General features: G+C 49.2%; 1 protein-coding gene across 1 annotated transcript in view; it reads left to right on the forward strand.

Moving 5' to 3' along the window:
• whrnb (whirlin b) overlaps positions 1-18558 on the forward strand; it is a gene marked incomplete at both ends in the record, with an annotated part of 30368 nt that overhangs the window by 9898 nt on the left and 1912 nt on the right. Inside the window, 8 exons of the mRNA XM_084456824.1 lie at positions 4064-4237; positions 5523-5648; positions 11164-11372; positions 12744-12780; positions 16333-16515; positions 16661-16843; positions 17611-17685; positions 17769-18429. Coding sequence (XP_084312950.1) covers positions 4064-4237; positions 5523-5648; positions 11164-11372; positions 12744-12780; positions 16333-16515; positions 16661-16843; positions 17611-17685; positions 17769-18429 — 1648 coding nt within the window. The remainder of the gene's footprint in view (positions 1-4063; positions 4238-5522; positions 5649-11163; positions 11373-12743; positions 12781-16332; positions 16516-16660; positions 16844-17610; positions 17686-17768; positions 18430-18558) is intronic.

An 18558-nucleotide genomic window follows, 5' to 3' on the forward strand; every position in this document is an offset into this window, starting at 1 on the left:
CATGCATGCATGTACGCATGCACGCGCGCGCACACACACACACACACACACACACACACACACACACACACACACACACAACACATGCTGAACTACCTTTCTGCTGGTGATCATGCTAATAATACCAGCTCTTATGTAATACCTCTTTACTTTGACTACAGTGTTTCTAGGTACTCAGAATTGCATACAGTACAACTGCTATATAGCAGCATCGGGTATTTTAGGAGCGGGTAGCTGCTCTTAACTTCGCTCCGTCAGTCAGCTGTGGGCCAGGATGGAGGTACGAGGGAGCAGCTGTGTAGAGCCCTGTAGCTCTGAATCCTGTCGCCGACCCCACGCAGCTCAGCGATCTGCGCTGACATCCGCAGCGGCCCGTCTCCTCTCCTCCCTGCTCCTCCTTCAGAGAGAAAATAAAGCACTCCAACTAACCACCGACCCCATCCCTCCAATCATTCATCCCTCCCTCCATCCATCTCTACCTCCTTCCCTCCCTCCCTCCCTCCATCCATCCCTCCCTCCCTCCTTCCCTCTCTCCATCCCTCCCTCCATCCATCCATCTCTCCCTCCATCCCTCCATCACTCCCTCCTTCCCTCCCTAGTTCCATCCCTCCCTCCCTCCCTCCCTCCCTCCCTCCCTCCCTCCCTCCCTCCCTCCCTCCCTCCTTCCCTCCCTAGTTCCATCCCTCCCTCCCTCCCTCCCTCCCTCCCTCCATCCATCCCCACACAGCCCAGCAGTGAGCTCTCTGCTGCCGCCCACTCCTTCTCTGACTGTGTTCATGGAGCACCTCCGGGAGACATTTATAGCCTGATAGCTCTGGAGTGGCCCTCCTCTTCACCAGTCACAGCTCTGACCTCCGACCCTCGTCCCGCTGTACGGGCTAGAGCCTGCAGCCAACTCAAACCAGAATAGAAAGCCAGTAGCCTCTGACTGGGCCTAATTTAATGGTGATATAATCGTGCACAAAGTGAATGGCTCCAAGGCTTCATTTCTGTTAGAGTTCCTTTTTGGTTCTGTGTTGTTAGTGAAGCTCCAGTTAGTGCTGTCTCTACTTGTATCTAGGCCAGCAGTGTATTTAAGGAAATTGAGCGGTATAGCAGTGATTTGAGGTATGAACTCTATTTATTAGCATAATTGGATGGAAGGAAAATTTTAATGGTCCTCACATTTTTTTTACAGATCGTTTTATATGTCCTGTCAAACATAATGGAGTAGTAGAAACAAATTTCATTTGGAGGTTATAGGTCCTTGGCTTGGAGAATGCATGTTTTTTTAATGTGCTGTTGTAAACATCTTTCTCCCCTGTGCATCAATAATGTTTATTAAACACTGATAAATTCTGGATTATTACTCCCTTATCATTTAATGTTTTTCGTGCCTTTTTGTGAGGCACATTCTGTGGGAAATTAGTGATGAATCACAAAAAAAGCATGAGAATATACAGTGTCAATATAAATCGGATATATGTTGACATGAGCCAACACAATCTAACATAGAGTCAGGCTGTGCAGCCGACCTCCAATCATATACTGTGTTCAGTCAAGATTTATCTAGGGAACGGCACTTCAGCAGTATTTCAAGTTCCCCATTATTCTCTCTTCAGATAAAGCTGAGAGACTACCTATCCCACGATGAGCCTCTCTCTGAGATGAATGTCGTCCATCAAGATGGCCTCCTGGCTTGAAACATTTCCAAATGAAAAAGGAAGGGATGTCATTGAAAATGGGCTGCTTTTCAAGTCCCACCAAGTAGAAAAACCTGCTTAGCATCTTTTAAAGCAGAGAGATGGAGTCAGGGCGTCCATTACATTTATTGTCGAGGCGGACTCGCTCAGACCTACTTTCTTCCCTCCCTGTTTAATTGTGTTTCTGGGTCTGCGGTCTTAGGGGGACCGCTGCTGAACGTGCCAGCAGTCTACTTAGTGGTCTGGAACCATCTGCTGGGACTGCAACGTTTCTCTTGGTGGAGAGAAAAGGCTGAGATGATAACGCAGGAATTGTAAGAAGCTGAGAGAGAGAGAGAGAGGGAGAGAGGGAGAGAGAGAGAGGGAGAGAAAGAGAAAGAGAGAGAGGGAGAGTCAGAGCCAGAAAGACCTCAGCTGAGTCAGCTAGTTTGGAGGTCAGATCCACAAAGGGTTCATTCATCCACATTAGTGTAGTTTAGTGTTTTGATACTGCAGTTTTTGGACATATTGTATACTGAACAGTTAATAGAAGTGAATGTCATTCAGGAGCTGCAACCTTGCTGCTTCCAACAAGCCACAGAGAAGTCCAGCCCATCATGTCTCATACTACAGACGTTGTCTGGGGACCGATTGAGGTGGGTGAAAGACAAGGCCCCTGAGAGGTCCTCACACCACTAGTGATGAAGCTGTAAATGTGTGTGTGTGTGTGTGTGTGTGTGTGTGTGTGTGTGTGTGTGTGTGTGTGTGTGTGTGTGTGTGTGTGTGTGTGTGTGTGTGTGTGTGTGTGTGTGTGTGTGTGTGTGTGTGTGGGCATGCATGACGTGAATGTGTCTTTGCTTGCGTGTGTGTGTGTGTGGCCTGGTGGAAAAGGGCTATTGGCTCCCGGTTTCAGCACTCAGACACCTTGGGTATGTCAGCTGCTTGGGGTCGGTGATGAAGAGCCCAGCAGAACCTGATTTATGGCCCAGAGGTGCCGGAATGGACACATCACAGCCTCAGTGCTGAGGCAGACACAGCACATCCATCAACACTGGCGACGCGTTCATGAACGTCACTTCACAACAGCATTGGGACGAGGAGGGAGAGGCCACACTGAAAGGTTTAAAGCACTCTGACGTGTCAGTAATTCAGTTTGTGTTAGTTTGTGTGTGTGTGTGTGTTAGACAGAGAGGGAGAGAGAGAAAGAGGGAAATAGAGAGAGTGAAAGGGAGAGAGAAAGAGAGAAGGAGAGGGACAGTGGAGTCTAAAACCGAAAAAGAGAATTTTGTGTTGAGTTCCAGATGGGACCAGAGCCTGAAAAAAATCTGAAAAGGTCTTTCACAGTTTAATTTCTACCACTCCTCACAGCCATAAACCGCCCAGCGTAGCTGTTAAAATTCCTCAGAACCAACGACCTTCAGGCATTGGCGACCTTCAGGCATTGGCAACCTTCAGGCCCAAAAGGATCTCTATGGTATCCAGACTGATTTGCGAGAGAAACAGAGTGTGAAAGAAAGAGTGAAAGAGAATGACACTGACTGTTCACATCCTTTAGTTCAGTGCCGACATGGATGTTCAGTGCTGATGTGGAATGTAGAGTCATTTTTACAACAGTGATGTCCAATGACACAGCCCCTCTGCAGTTTATTCTGACAGGAAGTAGTGATATAATATCGGGTTGAAGGTATGTACAGAACTCTAATCTTCTCTAACACCCTTCTCCCTTAAATGGAGACAGCCATTGATGTCAATTTTAGATGCACTATAGGTCAGAGCTCTCTATCATATCTTCAAAGAGGCAATATCTGTGTGTGTGTGTGTGTGTGTGTGTGTGTGTGTGTGTGTGTGTGTGTGTGTGTGTGTGTGTGTGTGTGTGTGTGTGTGTGTGCGTGCGTGAGTGTGTGTGTGTGTGGAGTAAAAGACCTTCGATCTGGCTCCACAGTGTCTCTGTACTACCTCCGTGGGAGGATGTGAGTCATAGGACAGACCTTAGAACCTCTTTCTTGTGACTCCAGCCAATAAAGCAATAGCGTGATGCAGCACAGTTCCAGGAAGTGCACCGTTCTAAATAGCTGACAAGCAGAGGATGACTCATTAGTAGAGGCCTGACGACAGCACAGATTGACTCAACTCCAAGTGACATACAGTCCAGTAGAACAGGTACAGTGTATCTGCACCATGAGCCAAGCTCAACACTTGAATAGATAAGGCGATGGCTCTGTTCTCTCCTGAATCTACTGAGTTAATTCGCTAGACTCGGGCAGACTTGATAGGCTGAGGGGTTGTAGAGACACGGAGTGTCATGAACTGTAGAATCTGGTGTGTACGGTGTGTCACAGGCTCCCTCTCACACAGTGTGTTCTCTGTCTTCCCCCCCCCCCCCCCCCCCCCCCCCCCCGCAGGTCCTGAAAGGCTGTAAGAAGCTGGTCATGTCGGTGTGTTCTGTGGGGCGTATTCCCGGGGGGTACATTACCAATCACATTTACACCTGGGTGGACCCCCAGGGACGCGGCGTGTCCCCTCCCCCCGACCTGCAGGAGAGACCAGGACTCACACAGGAGGGCGCAGAGAGGACGGTAAGGAGAGAGAGTGCTGTGTGTGTGTGTGTGTGTGTGTACGTGTGTGTGTGTGCGCGCCCTCGCGTGCGTGCGTGTGGTTGTGACAGAGCACTGGCCACAAACATCCTTGGACGAGCCGAAGGAATCGGAAAATTGATCAGAGGTTTGTCTTCTGCAAATTCAATTTAATTAGAGCAACAATCAGAGCATCACCGCGTCATGCACCTTATATCGACGGGGCACGTCAAAGAAGCCAAACAATGGCTGCCCTCACTCTCAGCGGTTGAAACACAGGGGTGAAACCGGGGCTTTGTTCACTTTGACAACTTAAAAGGGAGGATGGCGGGGGGGGCAGCTTTGTCCGCCCCTGCTCCTTCAGCGGTGTCTGCTGCCCACCTCTATCATCCACGGCTGGGGAAACTGCAGCGTCAGCTCCACGCGGCGCGCGGAGGCCGGCTAACGCAGATTTTGCACAGCACTGCACATTTAGGCGGAGCTGGTTGATAGCCTGAACGCAGCCCCCTGGGCCGGGGACCGCGAGAGCAGATTGATCCTTAGAAAATAAACAATTGGAATAACGGGGGCCAAATTCTACTCCCAATTGCGAACAGCTTATTGGGCTATATGAGCTTGAATGATCTGAGATAATATGGTATGCAATTAAAAAGCGAAAATGCCTTTTCTGGATGGGGACCGGGGGCTTGTTGCTATGGTAGACCCGCCAATACGATTGGTTGGCTTCGGGAAGTGCCAGTGGATATGAATCTGTGTTATTGGCCTGCCATGCTTTATGTTTTAGGAGGCCTCTCTTTGGGCTTTTATATTTGCTGTGTGAGAATTATTGATCTCTCACCAGAACCTCGGTGTTAAGTCGTTTGTAAAGCACGGGTGCCAGGTTTCATTGCAAAACGAGACACCAGTTTTTCACATTTGTATTTTTTTTATCAGAAATGATTGCTAATAGGTACCTTTATCTATGTGTGAACTATTTCTGTCATCAGATTTTTAAATTATAAATTTTTGTTGTACCTTTAAATGCGTTTGTCTACAAAATGCTATGGTATCCTAAACATTAATGTCATGTCATTAACATTTCTCAGAGTGGATATCACTGCAGTTTGTTCCTAACTCTGAGTTATGTTCAGAGCTGCATGTTCGGCTCAGACTGTGGCTCCCATTATCTAGGTTAGTGACGATCACGCGCTCACTGGGGTGAAAGTGTGTGCGTGCGTGCGTGTGTGTGTATGTGTGTGTGAACAGTGGTGAATGTAGTGTATCTAATGTGAGTGTTTATATCCCGTAGGTGAACCTGAACCTTGACGACGGGCGTTCCCTGGGTCTGATGATCCGAGGAGGGGCGGAGTACGGCCTGGGCATCTACATCACCGGGGTCGACCCGGGGTCAGCCGCAGACATGGGGGCGCTCAAGGTACGCGTCTGACCTCACTATCGCCGCTGACCAATCCAAATTTTTCACCAAACCTACTTTGTCGGCTTGCCCCAAACATCATCAACATCTCCCGGTCCCCATGGGAAAGTTTGTCGTTTTTTTTCTTATAAGGAAAAAAAAATTGAAACGACTAAATCCAACTTTGATCTCTTCAAAGGCTGAGCTGCCTTTTGACATTTTGGAAGCATTCCTTTAACAGCTAGATGAAAGATGCCTTTTTGTACTCCAGCTGGCTGAGCAGTCAGGCGAACAGGGAGACAGGCCAGCCACACTATCAGCCCAGTGTGAGGGCGGTAGCCAACACCATACAGGCTACAACAATGGCTAACACACACACACACACACACACACACACACACACATGAAATAGACACAAAATATTTACGCTCCACATCTCAGGAAGATAGTGGCTGGCAACATCAAAAGGAGAAAATATGAAAGCATTCAGTGATGGAGTGAAAGGATATTTTCACCCTTCTGTCTCGACCCTCGCAGATGTGTCTGTTGTTGACGCTTTGCCTCAGTCAGATAATTGGCCCTGGCAGCATTTTGAGAGCGTCCTAAGAGCAAGCCAGTTTCCCTGGCTGACGTCCATCTGCAGTGTGCATCCATTAAAGATTGAGTGATCTTGTCAACGAGCAGCAGGCAGGTAAAGAGGCCGTTAGTTACCGCCGGGAGAGACTCTCGCTCTCTTTGTTTACCTCCGTCCCACTCTCCATCACTTCGCTATGCTACCTCTCCCTCTCTCCTTTCTCTTCGTCTTCCTCCAGTGTTTCCCCACCCCTCTAACCTCAGCCCAGGGGGCCTTCCTCAGTGGACAAAAGCCAGCTATGGAACTGCTTAGTATTCACCTCAATCTCAGCAGACGTACGAATGATTAATTCCCGAGGAATTGGTCTCCGAGCTCAGCCCACACTGCCTCGGATCCAGACCGTGTTTGCTCTGATAACTTATCTAAATAGCTGAGACCATTACAGGTAGAGTGGGGAGCGGTGCTGCCTCCACCAGGGTTCTGGCTGTGTGGAAACATACAGCTCCAGATCCACAGAGTATGAATGCCGATGGATCGCTGAGACCACTGTGCTAATAGAAAAGACGTGAATTCTATCACTCATTCGGTGTTAGTGTTAATTCTTCCATTTAATAAGACATAGCCTCTGACCTTGGCTTTGAAAGCAACGCGTGTGACACCCATACCTATTAGAAAATGAAATACATCTTTCATAAAACCATCCAATTAGGTTCAGGTTAATGATTTTAACATGGAGAAAGAGATGACTTTACAGTGCTGTATGTATCCATGTGGTTATGGTAGAGACAGCTAGTCCAAATCTGCTTCTTTGACTCGTGTTTTCTGCCGTTAAAAGTCATCCTAGTCATTCTGCCCTCATCAGGTCTCCTCCCCTAAACGAGGGCTTCTGCAAACCGAGACCCAGCTGTTGTGTGGGGTGACGGATTGTCTTGCGCCAAGCCCATCTGCCTGTCCCGACGCAGGCTTTAATTAGTGTCACTCCACCTGGGGATCAGCCACGCTGTCCTCCAGCCCAGCGACTCAACAAGGCCAACCCACAGATTTGTCTGTCAGCTCCAATCCACAGGAGTCTGGGCTGTCTGCGTCTGGCTGGCAGGGGATAAAATAGGCCCTTAGAATAACAGAGATGGTTAGTGGTCCTCTTTGTGTGAGACGGGACATTTTGCTCTACCTTTGTCCTTTAATCAACCACACTCTTGCAGACCAACTGGAAACCATTAAAAGCCAGCTGCCTGTTCCTGCCAAACAAAATGGCAGCCTCCCTGGGAAAGGACAAGCAGATAGTAGCACATGTTTACAATCAGAAAAAGAATCGGAATTACTTTTATTTAGCCTGGTATTTGCATAGGAGGAAAGTGACTTGGTGTGGTGTTACACAAGGACACAAAAGCAACAAAATAAAAAGACAAAGACCAAAACCCTAACCCAGAGTCAACAAGAGGCAGGGGACTTGTTTGTAAGTCCCACTGCCATGGGGAAGAAACTGTTCAGGTGGCGCAAGATTTTGGTCTTGATAGACTGGAACCTTTTTCCAGATGGGAGACTTTGGAAGAGGTGGGAGGGAGGGATCAGCGATGATCTTTCCTGCTCCCGTACAGGCGTACTGTAGCAGGCCAGATTAACCCCCTCGCCAAACTATACTCGGGTATAGTCTGGACTAGCCTAAAATATACCCCCGGGTATAAAATAATCCAGTCTGGTTTCTACCCCAGGGTATATTTTGTGCTAGGACAGCCTATACCCCTTTCATTTAAACTTCAAACTGCACTATTTATGTAATACAACTTTGATAAGTAAGTAGGCCCCATGTCCAATTATATTTTTTTGCACAGAATAGAGGAGAGAAAAGGTGTATTTTGATACCTAAACCAAAGTCCTGTACTAAAGCTAGCCTGTGGTATACAGTAGGTAGTATGGATGTGCACGACGTGTTGAAGGCAAATACCGACTAGGCCTAGTCGATTTTCATAAAAATACAAATAAAAACTGAGAGCTATCATCTTAAAAAACGCACTAGTACGCCTACATGTACTGTATATATGTTATGTGTGATTTGACATTATTGTGAAAGGTAGGAGAACCACTGACTTCTAGGTAGGACAGCCACTGACTTCTATTGTGACAGGTAGGTCAGCCACTGACTTCTATTGTGACAGGTAGGACAGCCACTGACTTCTATTGTGACAGGTAGGAAGCCACTGACTTCTATTGTGACAGGTAGGACAGCCACTGACTTCTATTGTGATAGGTAGGACAGCCACTAGCGTCTATTGTGACAGGTAGGAAAGCCACTAGATTAAAGTATATGGTGACAGGTAGGACAGCCACTAGCTTCTATTGTGACAGGTAGGACAGCCACTGACTTCTATTGTGACAGGAAGGGCAGCCACTTACTTCTATTGTGACAGGTAGGACAGCCACAAACTTCTACTGTGACAGGTAGGGCAGCTACAAACTTCTATTGTGACAGGTAGGACAGCCACTAGCTTCTATTGTGACAGGTAAGACAGCCACTAGCTTCTATTGTGACAGGTAGGACAGCCACAAGCTTCTATTGTGACAGGTAGGACAGCCACTGACTTATATTGTGACATGTAGGACAGCCACTGACTTATATTGTGACAGGTAGGACAGCCACTAACCTCTATTGTGACACATAGGACAGCCACTACCTTCTATTGTGACACATAGGACAGCCACTAGCTTCTATTGTGACAGGTAGGACAGCCACTGACTTCTATTGTGACAGGTAGGACAGCCACTAGCTTCTATTGTGACAGGTAGGACAAGCACCAGCTTCTATTGTGACAGGTAGGACAGCCACTAACTACTATTGTGACAGGTAAGACAGGCACCAGCTTCTATTGTGACAGGTAGGACAGCCACTGAATTCTAGGTACTAGGACAGCCACTGACTGACTAATGTTAAGCAATAACACACTTGTGTTTAGTTGTGCTTGAGTTTGGTTGTGCTGTATTGTGGGTATTGGCATGTCTCTGAGTGCCTCTTGGCAACAGAGTGTGAAATAAAATATACATTGAAAACGGTTTCCTTGATTATTTTGTGTATTTGAGTGTGGGGTGTATAATCTGGCCTAGTGGGGTTTTGACTTGGATTGATTTACATTATTAGCCAAAAAGGGCAGAATACATTGATACAAGTTGTAGGCCTATTTGTCTTTCACAGGAATACATTTGTCTTTGACAGGGTTAGACATGATGAAGTCCAGGACTTATTTTCATCGTGGATCCTGGTGGCCATCAAACAACATGTTACCTTCAATTAACTGTGACAGATACAGTATACGAACATTTAGATTTGTACCACAATCCTACAGTTCAAATTCATACACACAATTTAAACTTACAGTTCAATTTATACAAACAGTTCAAATATGCTATGAAGTAAAAAGGTTATCTGTTTGCTTATTTAGTCTAAATACTGGTCATGTTGGTGTGGCTATCCTTAATTTGAGATACTAACAGCCTCAGTTTTTTTGTTGTTGTATTTTTTGTTTTTAAACCTGTGGGTTCTGAGTATGAAATAGCTTAGCCTAAATAATACCCCGGGGTATATACTGGACCAGCCCAGAATATACCCGGGATATGAAACAGGCTAGCCCACTTTACCCCCAGGTGTGTCTGGGCAGGGGGTATACTGTATCTTGGACTGTTACACCGGTCCTGAATCCTTTGTGGGTTTGTTTGTGATTTGTGGACAATCCCCTCTCTAGTCTGACGCAGTCATTTGATTTCACCCTCCATCCACAAATGATCGATGAAACTTCACTTGGAAATCACACTTCTGGTTATTGACTCGCAGTTGAGTTATGATAAAGGGCTTTATGATGTCCGGTGTGTCAGAGGTGTGGTTAGGGGATGTATGTAGGGCAGAGAAACACAGACTGAGAACACAGACCATGCATGTCCAGGACCAATAGCGCTGTCTGACCCCTCCCCTGGCTGAGCTCTAGAGGCCCAGAGGCATAAATCAGGGCCTCACCACACACACACACACACACACACATACACACACACACACACACACACACACACACACACACACACACACACACACACACACAACCACACACACACACACACACACAACCACACACACACACAGCCACACACACGCACACACACAACCACACACACACACACACACACACAGCCACACACACACACACACACACAACCACACACACACACACACACACACCCCAGTGAGTTATGAGTTTCACTCAAGCTGATTCTACCGCACATAAATGTATTAGTGGGGGAGGGTCGATAACTAATTTCTGCCTTTACTTCCTCTCCTGTTAGCAGAGCAGGCCAATGGAAGAAGTCCATGTCCCAGTGGTAGTACGCTATTGTGCCTCGTCAGCAGCAAAGCAACTTCGCTCCACTTCTTCTCATTCTTCCGCTGTGACCCGTCCAGAGATCTCAGCCGATTAGTAGACCGTCAAAGGGACTTCGACGGATCGTGAACTTTATTATCACTTCAATTTCATTCACTATGTTAATTCGATTTCGGTACGCTCTCCTTATGGTTTGCAAGCCTCAAATCAAGGCTGAAGTGCTTCTCATGAATGCTTCCCTAGATATGAGAATGCATCAAACTAAGAGGAACATTGATTCGCAATTATCTTTGTCTGTCAAGGATTTTGTTTGGGCTAAGGGAATAGAGAGCCCATGGATAATAATCATTGATTGTTTTCCTCCAGTGTTGTGTTCTGAGAACAGACTAGTGTTTTATGAACATCATTCATTATAGAACTCATTTCTGCTCATCCCTGATATCATCCCTTCAGCAATGTTTAGGCCAGTGTGTGTGTGTGTGTGTGTGTGTGTGTGTGTGTGTGTGTGTGTGTGTGTGTGTGTGTGTTTGTGTGTGTGTGTGTGCGCGCGAAGCGCTTGTGTGTGTATCTTTGACCACCCTCTCCCCTCCTATACCTGTAGGTGGGAGACCAGATCCTGGAGGTGAATGGGCGGAGCTTTCTTGGCATCCCCCACGATGACGCTGTGCACATCCTGAAGACGTGTCAGCACCTCCACGTGAGGGTGCGGGACGTGGGCAAGTTGCCTCACGGCCGCACCGTGGTGGACGAGACCAAGTGGATCAGCAGCCCGCCCATAGCAGAGAGCACCGCCAGCGCCAGCGCCACGCGGTGAGAGCCGCGAAAGCGTTTTGAGTTCTCTGTGATTTAATTTCCCTTCATTATTCAGTCTGAACAGGCTCCCATTGCAACCGTTTTCTGAGATGGGCGTTGCCGGAGAGGGAGTCCTCAGTGATTAGTTCATCCCCTAACCAATCACGGAATTTGACATCGCATTCAAAAGGACGCTGATTGGATTGGTTGGAATTCCAACCGAGAAATCACTCTGGACCAAAGCTTTTCCAGACGCTGTTTTGCATTTCAAAAGTAAAAGTGGGCGTTCACTTCAGGGGCTGGAGACAGGCTACCTTAGTAGCCTCGCGTCACCAGTCTCTCCTCGGGGAGAAGAGCCTGGTATCTATTTACTTCACTGCCTTAAGCCCGCCCCATCATCCGGCTCGAGCCTGTAGAGCCCGCCTCCAACATCCGCTTGCTTTATTTTTCCTTAACCGGTAGCATCTTCTTTTACAATTTTCGTCGGTGTCATGCCTGGTGATGCCATCGCGAATGTTATCTACTCTAAACTTCACCATGTGGAGCCTACAGTAAAAACATTACAACAACTGTTCGTCTTCCGGTCCAGACCAGATGATTATGCGATGCGTCATCGCGCTTCCGCTCTAGACCGGCGAAACAACACCGAACGAGAAAGGCCCCAGACTACTACCTTAGTGACATTGTGTGGTTAGATCTCTGTGAGAAGTTCTGAGTGCCACCCATGTAAGATTCCTCTGAACTAACTTCCTCCGTTTTTTCAAGCTGCTCTGCACACTGAGCAGCAACGTTTGCCCTTGAACGCTTCTCAAGAAATTCCATTACATCCTCCGAATCAATTACCATATATTCGTTTTGATGGCGAACCCGTCACGTCACGGAGATTAACAATCCCATTTCATCCCTCTCAATTAAGTCTCTTCCTCAGACCAGCACAGCTGGGAATTAGCACACGACAAGGCGTCACGCCAGACTAGAGGCGACCGCCGTGCCCCTCACGGCCGTCCCTCAGTACAGCTGTCGGCGCCGTCTCGTACGAGTAGCCGGGTAACTGGCTGGCGTGTGCCGTGACGTCTCCGTTGTGTTAGATGGCGGGGTGTGTGCCGGGCCTCATACTGTACCTCCCACTCTCTCTGTCACCGGTGCTAATGGAGCCAGGGCTGATTGAGGGCCGGGGAAAGTATAAATTTCCCCGACGCTCCCTTGGAAATCACGCGAGCTGGCTCTTAGCCTCGCACTTCATTTAGCTCGCCGCAAGATGTTTTTTGTTGCCTGTTGTCCAGGTTGAGTATTAAAGTGTGTGTGTGTGTGTGTGTGCGTGTGCGTGTGTGTGTGTGTGTTTCTTGGTGTACCCATCTAACTTCCCGTGTTCTTCCTTTTCTGCTACAGGCCATCCTCTGGCCGCGCTGTGCCTGCATTAGGAAAGGTATGTTAACTTACTCTGACTGAACAGCACTAGACGTGAAGAACACACACACACACACACACACACCTGTAGATCCACCAAACAAAAGGCCCTGCTTGGTAGGTTCCAATCAAGAGATTAGATCTTCCCTCCGCTGTCAACCTCACGGACAGCTGAGCATCACCAGCAGAAAACATGGGCCCGCATGCTTCTCTGTGGAGATGCTATCTGCTGACTCTGTTAACAGCCTTGTCCTCGGCTGGACAAATAACATGGCAGCCTTGACGGACACGAGCGCCGTGCGGTTACACAGATACCGTTTCCCAAGAATGCAGGATGTCTCTGGTGGACATGTGCTTTAATGAAAGTCTTGAGGAGAGACGTGCGTTAGAGAGAGGTGCGGGGAGCCCCCCGGGCTTGACAGTGTCAGGACCTCTCATGGAGAATTGGAAACTATTTGTCATGAGCCGGAGGTGGCGGGGATGCGACGTCCGTGGCAGGGAGCACGGAGATGAGAGGCAGAGGGCAGGGCCCTGAGGGGAGAGAGATAACGGGAAACAGAAGGTCGCTCGAGAGCGGAGGGCTAAGATAATTTGTCAGCTTCCCTCCACTCCCTGACCCCCTCAATTCAGGGTCAGTCTCAGCAGGAAGTCGACCGTCCTGCGGAAGACATTTGCGCCCCAAGGTGAAGCACAGGAATACTAGATTTTCACCCCAATGCTCCCCTGGGTTATCGTGAACCACGGTTTGATATGATAACGCTGGTGTTGAAATGCTGTGTAGAGAGCTGGAGTGATGGTGAGACTAGCGGTACGGTAGTGTACAGCCGTGACTTGGCCAAGGGAAGATGTGAAGAAAATATTTGTCTACAAAAGATGAGACTATGATGGACTCTCTCCAAAGACACATAGAGCACAATATCCACCTCTCTCTCTCTCTTTCTCTTTCTCCTTCACTCTTTCTCTGTATTGTATCTCTCTCACTCTCTCCCTCCCCCTTCCCCCCATATCTCTTTTATTAATGGTCTGACATTGTAAATGGAAAAGTAGAGGATCATGATGCAAATGTACTCCCAATGCCAACTTGATCTACATCAAAGGCTTTGCTAAAATTAAACAGCTATTCATCAAAAATGAGTCCAAATTCTATGCCTCCGGCGGTCGCCAGCTAATGAGCTTTGTAATTTGATATTTGTGGGGAAGAGCACGTTGCTTTAATGCAGGCCGGACGTCCCTGTCAACAGCTAATAGGTAAAATGAATGAATAAGGTGAATAAGGGATGTGACTCTTCAGAGGCGAGGCAAGGGGACATCACACGCTAGAACAGGACATTACACCCTCTGCTGACTGCATCATTCCAGCTAATGATCAGTTAGCTAATATATTTTCCCTAGCAGGATGTGTGCATCATGACTCTTCAACAGGGTTGGTAGGACAGGGATCTCTGCAGAGCCCATTACATTAGCCTCAGTCTGGCTGCCAAACCTTATTGTGTTCTGGAGGTTAACCTTGAGGAGGAGTGCGGCCTCACTAAACGCAGCTCCCCTGGGCTTTTTATCATACCTTATAAACATGCAAGCACACGCGCCCACACACACACACTCACACACACACACACACACACACACACACACACACACACACACACACACACGCATGGGAGCCCAGGAGAGGACAGAGCACTGGGCTCACTGCAGTAGGCGGACTACAGTACAAGACATGAATGGATGAGCAGCTGCTTAAACCAGCCTGAATATCTCAACAGGAAAACTGGTGGTTGTCATCATGATGATGATGATGATGATGATGATGATGATGATGATGATGATGATGATGATGATAATGATAATGATAATGATAATGGTGATGGTGATGGTGATGATGATGATGATGATGATGATGATGATGATGTCTCTGATGATAAGGCCTGATTCATAGTCGACGTAAACAACGCAAGCTACATTGTGAACGCAAGCTCCAACATGACTCGAGAGCTTGCGTTCTGTGTTTTGTTTTGTGGAAACACAAGGAATTGCACAATTGCTTGCGTCAAGTGACAAATTTCGGCATGACACATGCAAGGACGCAACGAGATCTTGCGTGACCTTGCGAAGCTTGCATTGCTTGCGCTTATGTAGTTTGCGTCGACTATGAATCCGCCCTAATGGTGGTGGTTGTGATGATGATGATGATGATGATGATGATGAGGAGGAGGAGGAGGATTTGTCAACTTCGTATCAAATTCATTCCAAGCTGTAATTGTACTACAGTATATGTCATACTTGACCAGTGATGATACCCCCCTTATCTTTATGCACAGTAATCGTATTGCGTCTCATTTCTCTATACGGCGCTGTGTCTTTCTGATAGGGAACGTTAATGGTTAGAATGGGCTTTTAGAGATGACAGTGATGTATCATGGGATAGGAGCCCGGTCCCCTTATTAGATTGGCTGCTCGCTGCTGATTAGGGACCGCTGAGGGAGGAAGGATATTCTGCGCTCTTGTATTGACAAGGGCTGACTTTGCGTTGTCGTGGCCAAGCGTCTTTCAGAGTGCAGATTCCAGTGTCCACCTGAAGTCACGCACTCTCAGAGTGCATCTGGCCAAACATATCTCCAGATTGCCCCTAAGTGTTGTTGGGGAAGACAATTTTCTTCCTTGTGTTTAGGGAGAACAGTATATTACTCTTCCTAGCCGTGGGTTGAAAAGGACGCAGTTAATACAAAGAGTGTGTATCTATGTGAGTCATGAGAGAAGACAGTGTTGATGTTGATATATTATGTTTACTCCTGAGCTCAGTCTGCTTCCAGCCAACTCTATTGTGTTTCACACCTGCAACTATCCTCAAGGTCAGACAATCTGCAAACTCATATGAAGCATTGATTTTCCAATCCGGCAGGCCTAGTGTCTCACTGGGCGCGGTTAATCCGCTTTGGCACTCCTTCCCAGACCAGTCTTGCTCTGAGCGTTTCCACCTTGACTTATACTGTATATAAGCAGAGCATATATTTCTCATTCCGTTCCCGTGATCCTGTTTGTTTGTTTGTTAGTTTGTTTTGTTTCGGAGCGCTCCGCTGCATGGTAAACTTTATTACATATTGCAGAGGTTTTACAATCTTACTTTTGCAGCGCTGGATGGTCATGGTTATTTGTATCCTCGTATTTTCAGTCCAACTTGTGGGGCTTTTCTGAAATCCCAGCAGCTCATTCTTTTGTAAGGTCCGATTTACTTCATACTTTCGAGTTCGTTCTTTGCCTGAGGGGATTTGGAAGATGCAACGTGAGTTCCAGTCTGTTCACAATTAGAATACTCATGTCAAAGACTGTTGCTGCTTAGCAAGATAACAGTGATGGAGCTCTCATGGCAACATAAACAAGCTCTGACTCACCCTAACACCAATGCCTTTGAAGTGGCGTCTACTCTAAGACCCTCATAAACTGTCAATGTGCGTGTGCGCGTGTGATGAGAGGCGAGCAGCATCAGAACATTGTGGACATGCGGCCTCCGTGTATGCATGCACTAATGTAGCACACTCGTCCTCTCTCTCTCTCTCTCCATCCATCCATCCAGTCTGTCTGTAGGGGTGTGGGTCCGCCAGGGACCCAGGTGTCTCTGGAGGAGCAGGCCTTCCTACTGCTGACCGACCCGGAGAGACAGACCATGGGCTACTACCTGCAGGAGTACCAGGAGGGACACATCGGAGTGGAGCCGCTGTCCATGGCCTTGTTTGAGCTCTTCAACACGCACGCCAAAGTAAGCGTCCACGCTCCGCCACGCCCGTACGTCCGCGAGCCTATCTCGGGGTGTCCGCGTAGCCCGGGCTCAGAATTCGGAGCTTCATCGCCTCTCTGCGGCTCGCGCGGCTGGTTTTGACTCCCCTCCCGTCTTGCGTTTCCAGCTCTCGCTGCTGTCGGAGGTGAGGAGCCTGGTGGCCCCCCAGGACCTGGACCTGTACGACGGCCTGGTGCTGCGGCGCGAGAGGGAGACCCTGAAGGCGTGGCACGGGGGCCTGGGGGCCCTGCAGCGCCCGCACAGCCGCTGCCCGCACGAGCCTCCGCCCGGCCAGCACAGCCCTACCGTGGTAGGAGAGAGAGAGAGAAAAGAATGAGAGAGGAAAAGAGAGCACGTGTGTGAGCGTACAGTATGTGCATGCGTGCCCGCCAGGCATCGACTCCAATCTCTTTTATCGTATTTGGAGTACGTCTCTGGCGCCAGTGTCAGACATGGCGGTGATTTTGCCTGTACGCGGGCGGCGGGGTAGGATTGATGTTTTTCCGCGGATCACGTCAGCGGGAGCCCGTTCTGCCCGGGCTCGCTTCGTTCTCCGTAAGAGTCCGGCTACGGATCTGCCGCTGCAGCCCGCTCTGATAACGCTGTTTGGGTTCCAAACAAAAGAGGATTACTTGGGGGGGGCGGGGTTTCTGACCCGTCGTTAGCCGCGAGCTGCCGAGGATGTCTGGAAAACGAACTGGGAGGCGGCGCTCGCTCGGCGCCGGTCGTGTTCGTTGCGTTCGCTGACAGCGTCGTGGATGGTGGATTTCGTCTCCGTCACGGCTGGATGCGTGGCCCTCGCTCGGGGCTGGTTTAATTGGTCGTGTTAACACACTCATTATAATGGTCGTAAAACCGCGCTCCCAGTAAACAAGTAATTGGAGTTAATTGATGGGTCTTTGGTTACGCTTCGGCGCGGGCTAATGGAATGTTTTATCGGGATGTATGTTTTTATATTATACGTTATATGTTCAGTATCTCATAACAGGTTTATAGGCTGTGTGTCAGACTCTCATTCAGCTAGGATCATACTGATGCTCTTGTGATGTTGGGCTTAAGGGCATCTCTGTTTTTCAGAATGACGGCCCGCATGGAAGCAGCTTACAGTCAGACCAACAGGAGACCGCCAATTCCCTACCTGACATCTCACTGGTAGGGAGAACCGTTCGCTGCTAAGCATATCAGCCGTTAGCACTGATATTCATGTTGAAGTGTGGATATTTTTTGGCTCTCAGGATGAAGTTCAGTCTACAGCCGAGTCTCCTCCGTCTTTCAAGCCCCCTCCTCCCCCCGGGCAGGGCGAGGTCCAGGCCAGACCCCCCAGGGAGAGGGAGCTGGGTCGACGCCCCTTGTCCAGGCAGTCCCACACTGGCCTGATCTTTACTGGCCCCACCAGGCTGCACCAGGAATGCCACCACAAGTCCCTCAAGTCTCTGACCTCCTCCAGCCGCCGCGCCTCCCCCAGCTCTGGCCGCCACACCTGCCTCAACGCCGGGGGCCGCACCTCGCTCAGCTCCCTCCGCCACACCTGCCAGGGCTCCCGCCACCTCCCCGACCCCCCCTCCGACCAGCAGCGCCCCCCCTCACCCCCCCACGGCCACCCCGGCTCCGGGCGCCACACCTGTCCGGGCTCGCTCCGCCACGGCCCCCCCTCGGGCTCTGGACCCCCCGCGGAGGCTGGTGGCGAGCAGCTCGTCAGGTCCTGCTCCTGTGAGAAGGCCGGCTCCCCCGTTCCCTCTCCCTGCTCCTCTCCCCGTCCCTCCCCCTGCCCCTCCCCCTGCCCCTCCATCACGGTGCCCGCGCCCCCCCCCTGCTCCCCCTCCCTCAGCCAGCACTGTGTGATGGCGGACGTGCACAGACTGTCCGCTGAGGCCAGACAGCAGCCTGGCCAACGAGGTGAGGGGGCGGACAGCCAATAACCTTGGTGTGTGTGTGTGTGTGTTTGTTTGTGTGTGTGTGTGTGTGTGTGTGTGTGTGTGTGTGTGTGTGTGCATGTTAGTAATCCTGCAGCGTGTTTCTCCCATC

This window comes from Borostomias antarcticus (assembly GCF_949987555.1).
Source record: "Borostomias antarcticus genome assembly, chromosome: 23".
Taxonomy (NCBI): domain Eukaryota; kingdom Metazoa; phylum Chordata; class Actinopteri; order Stomiiformes; family Stomiidae; genus Borostomias; species Borostomias antarcticus.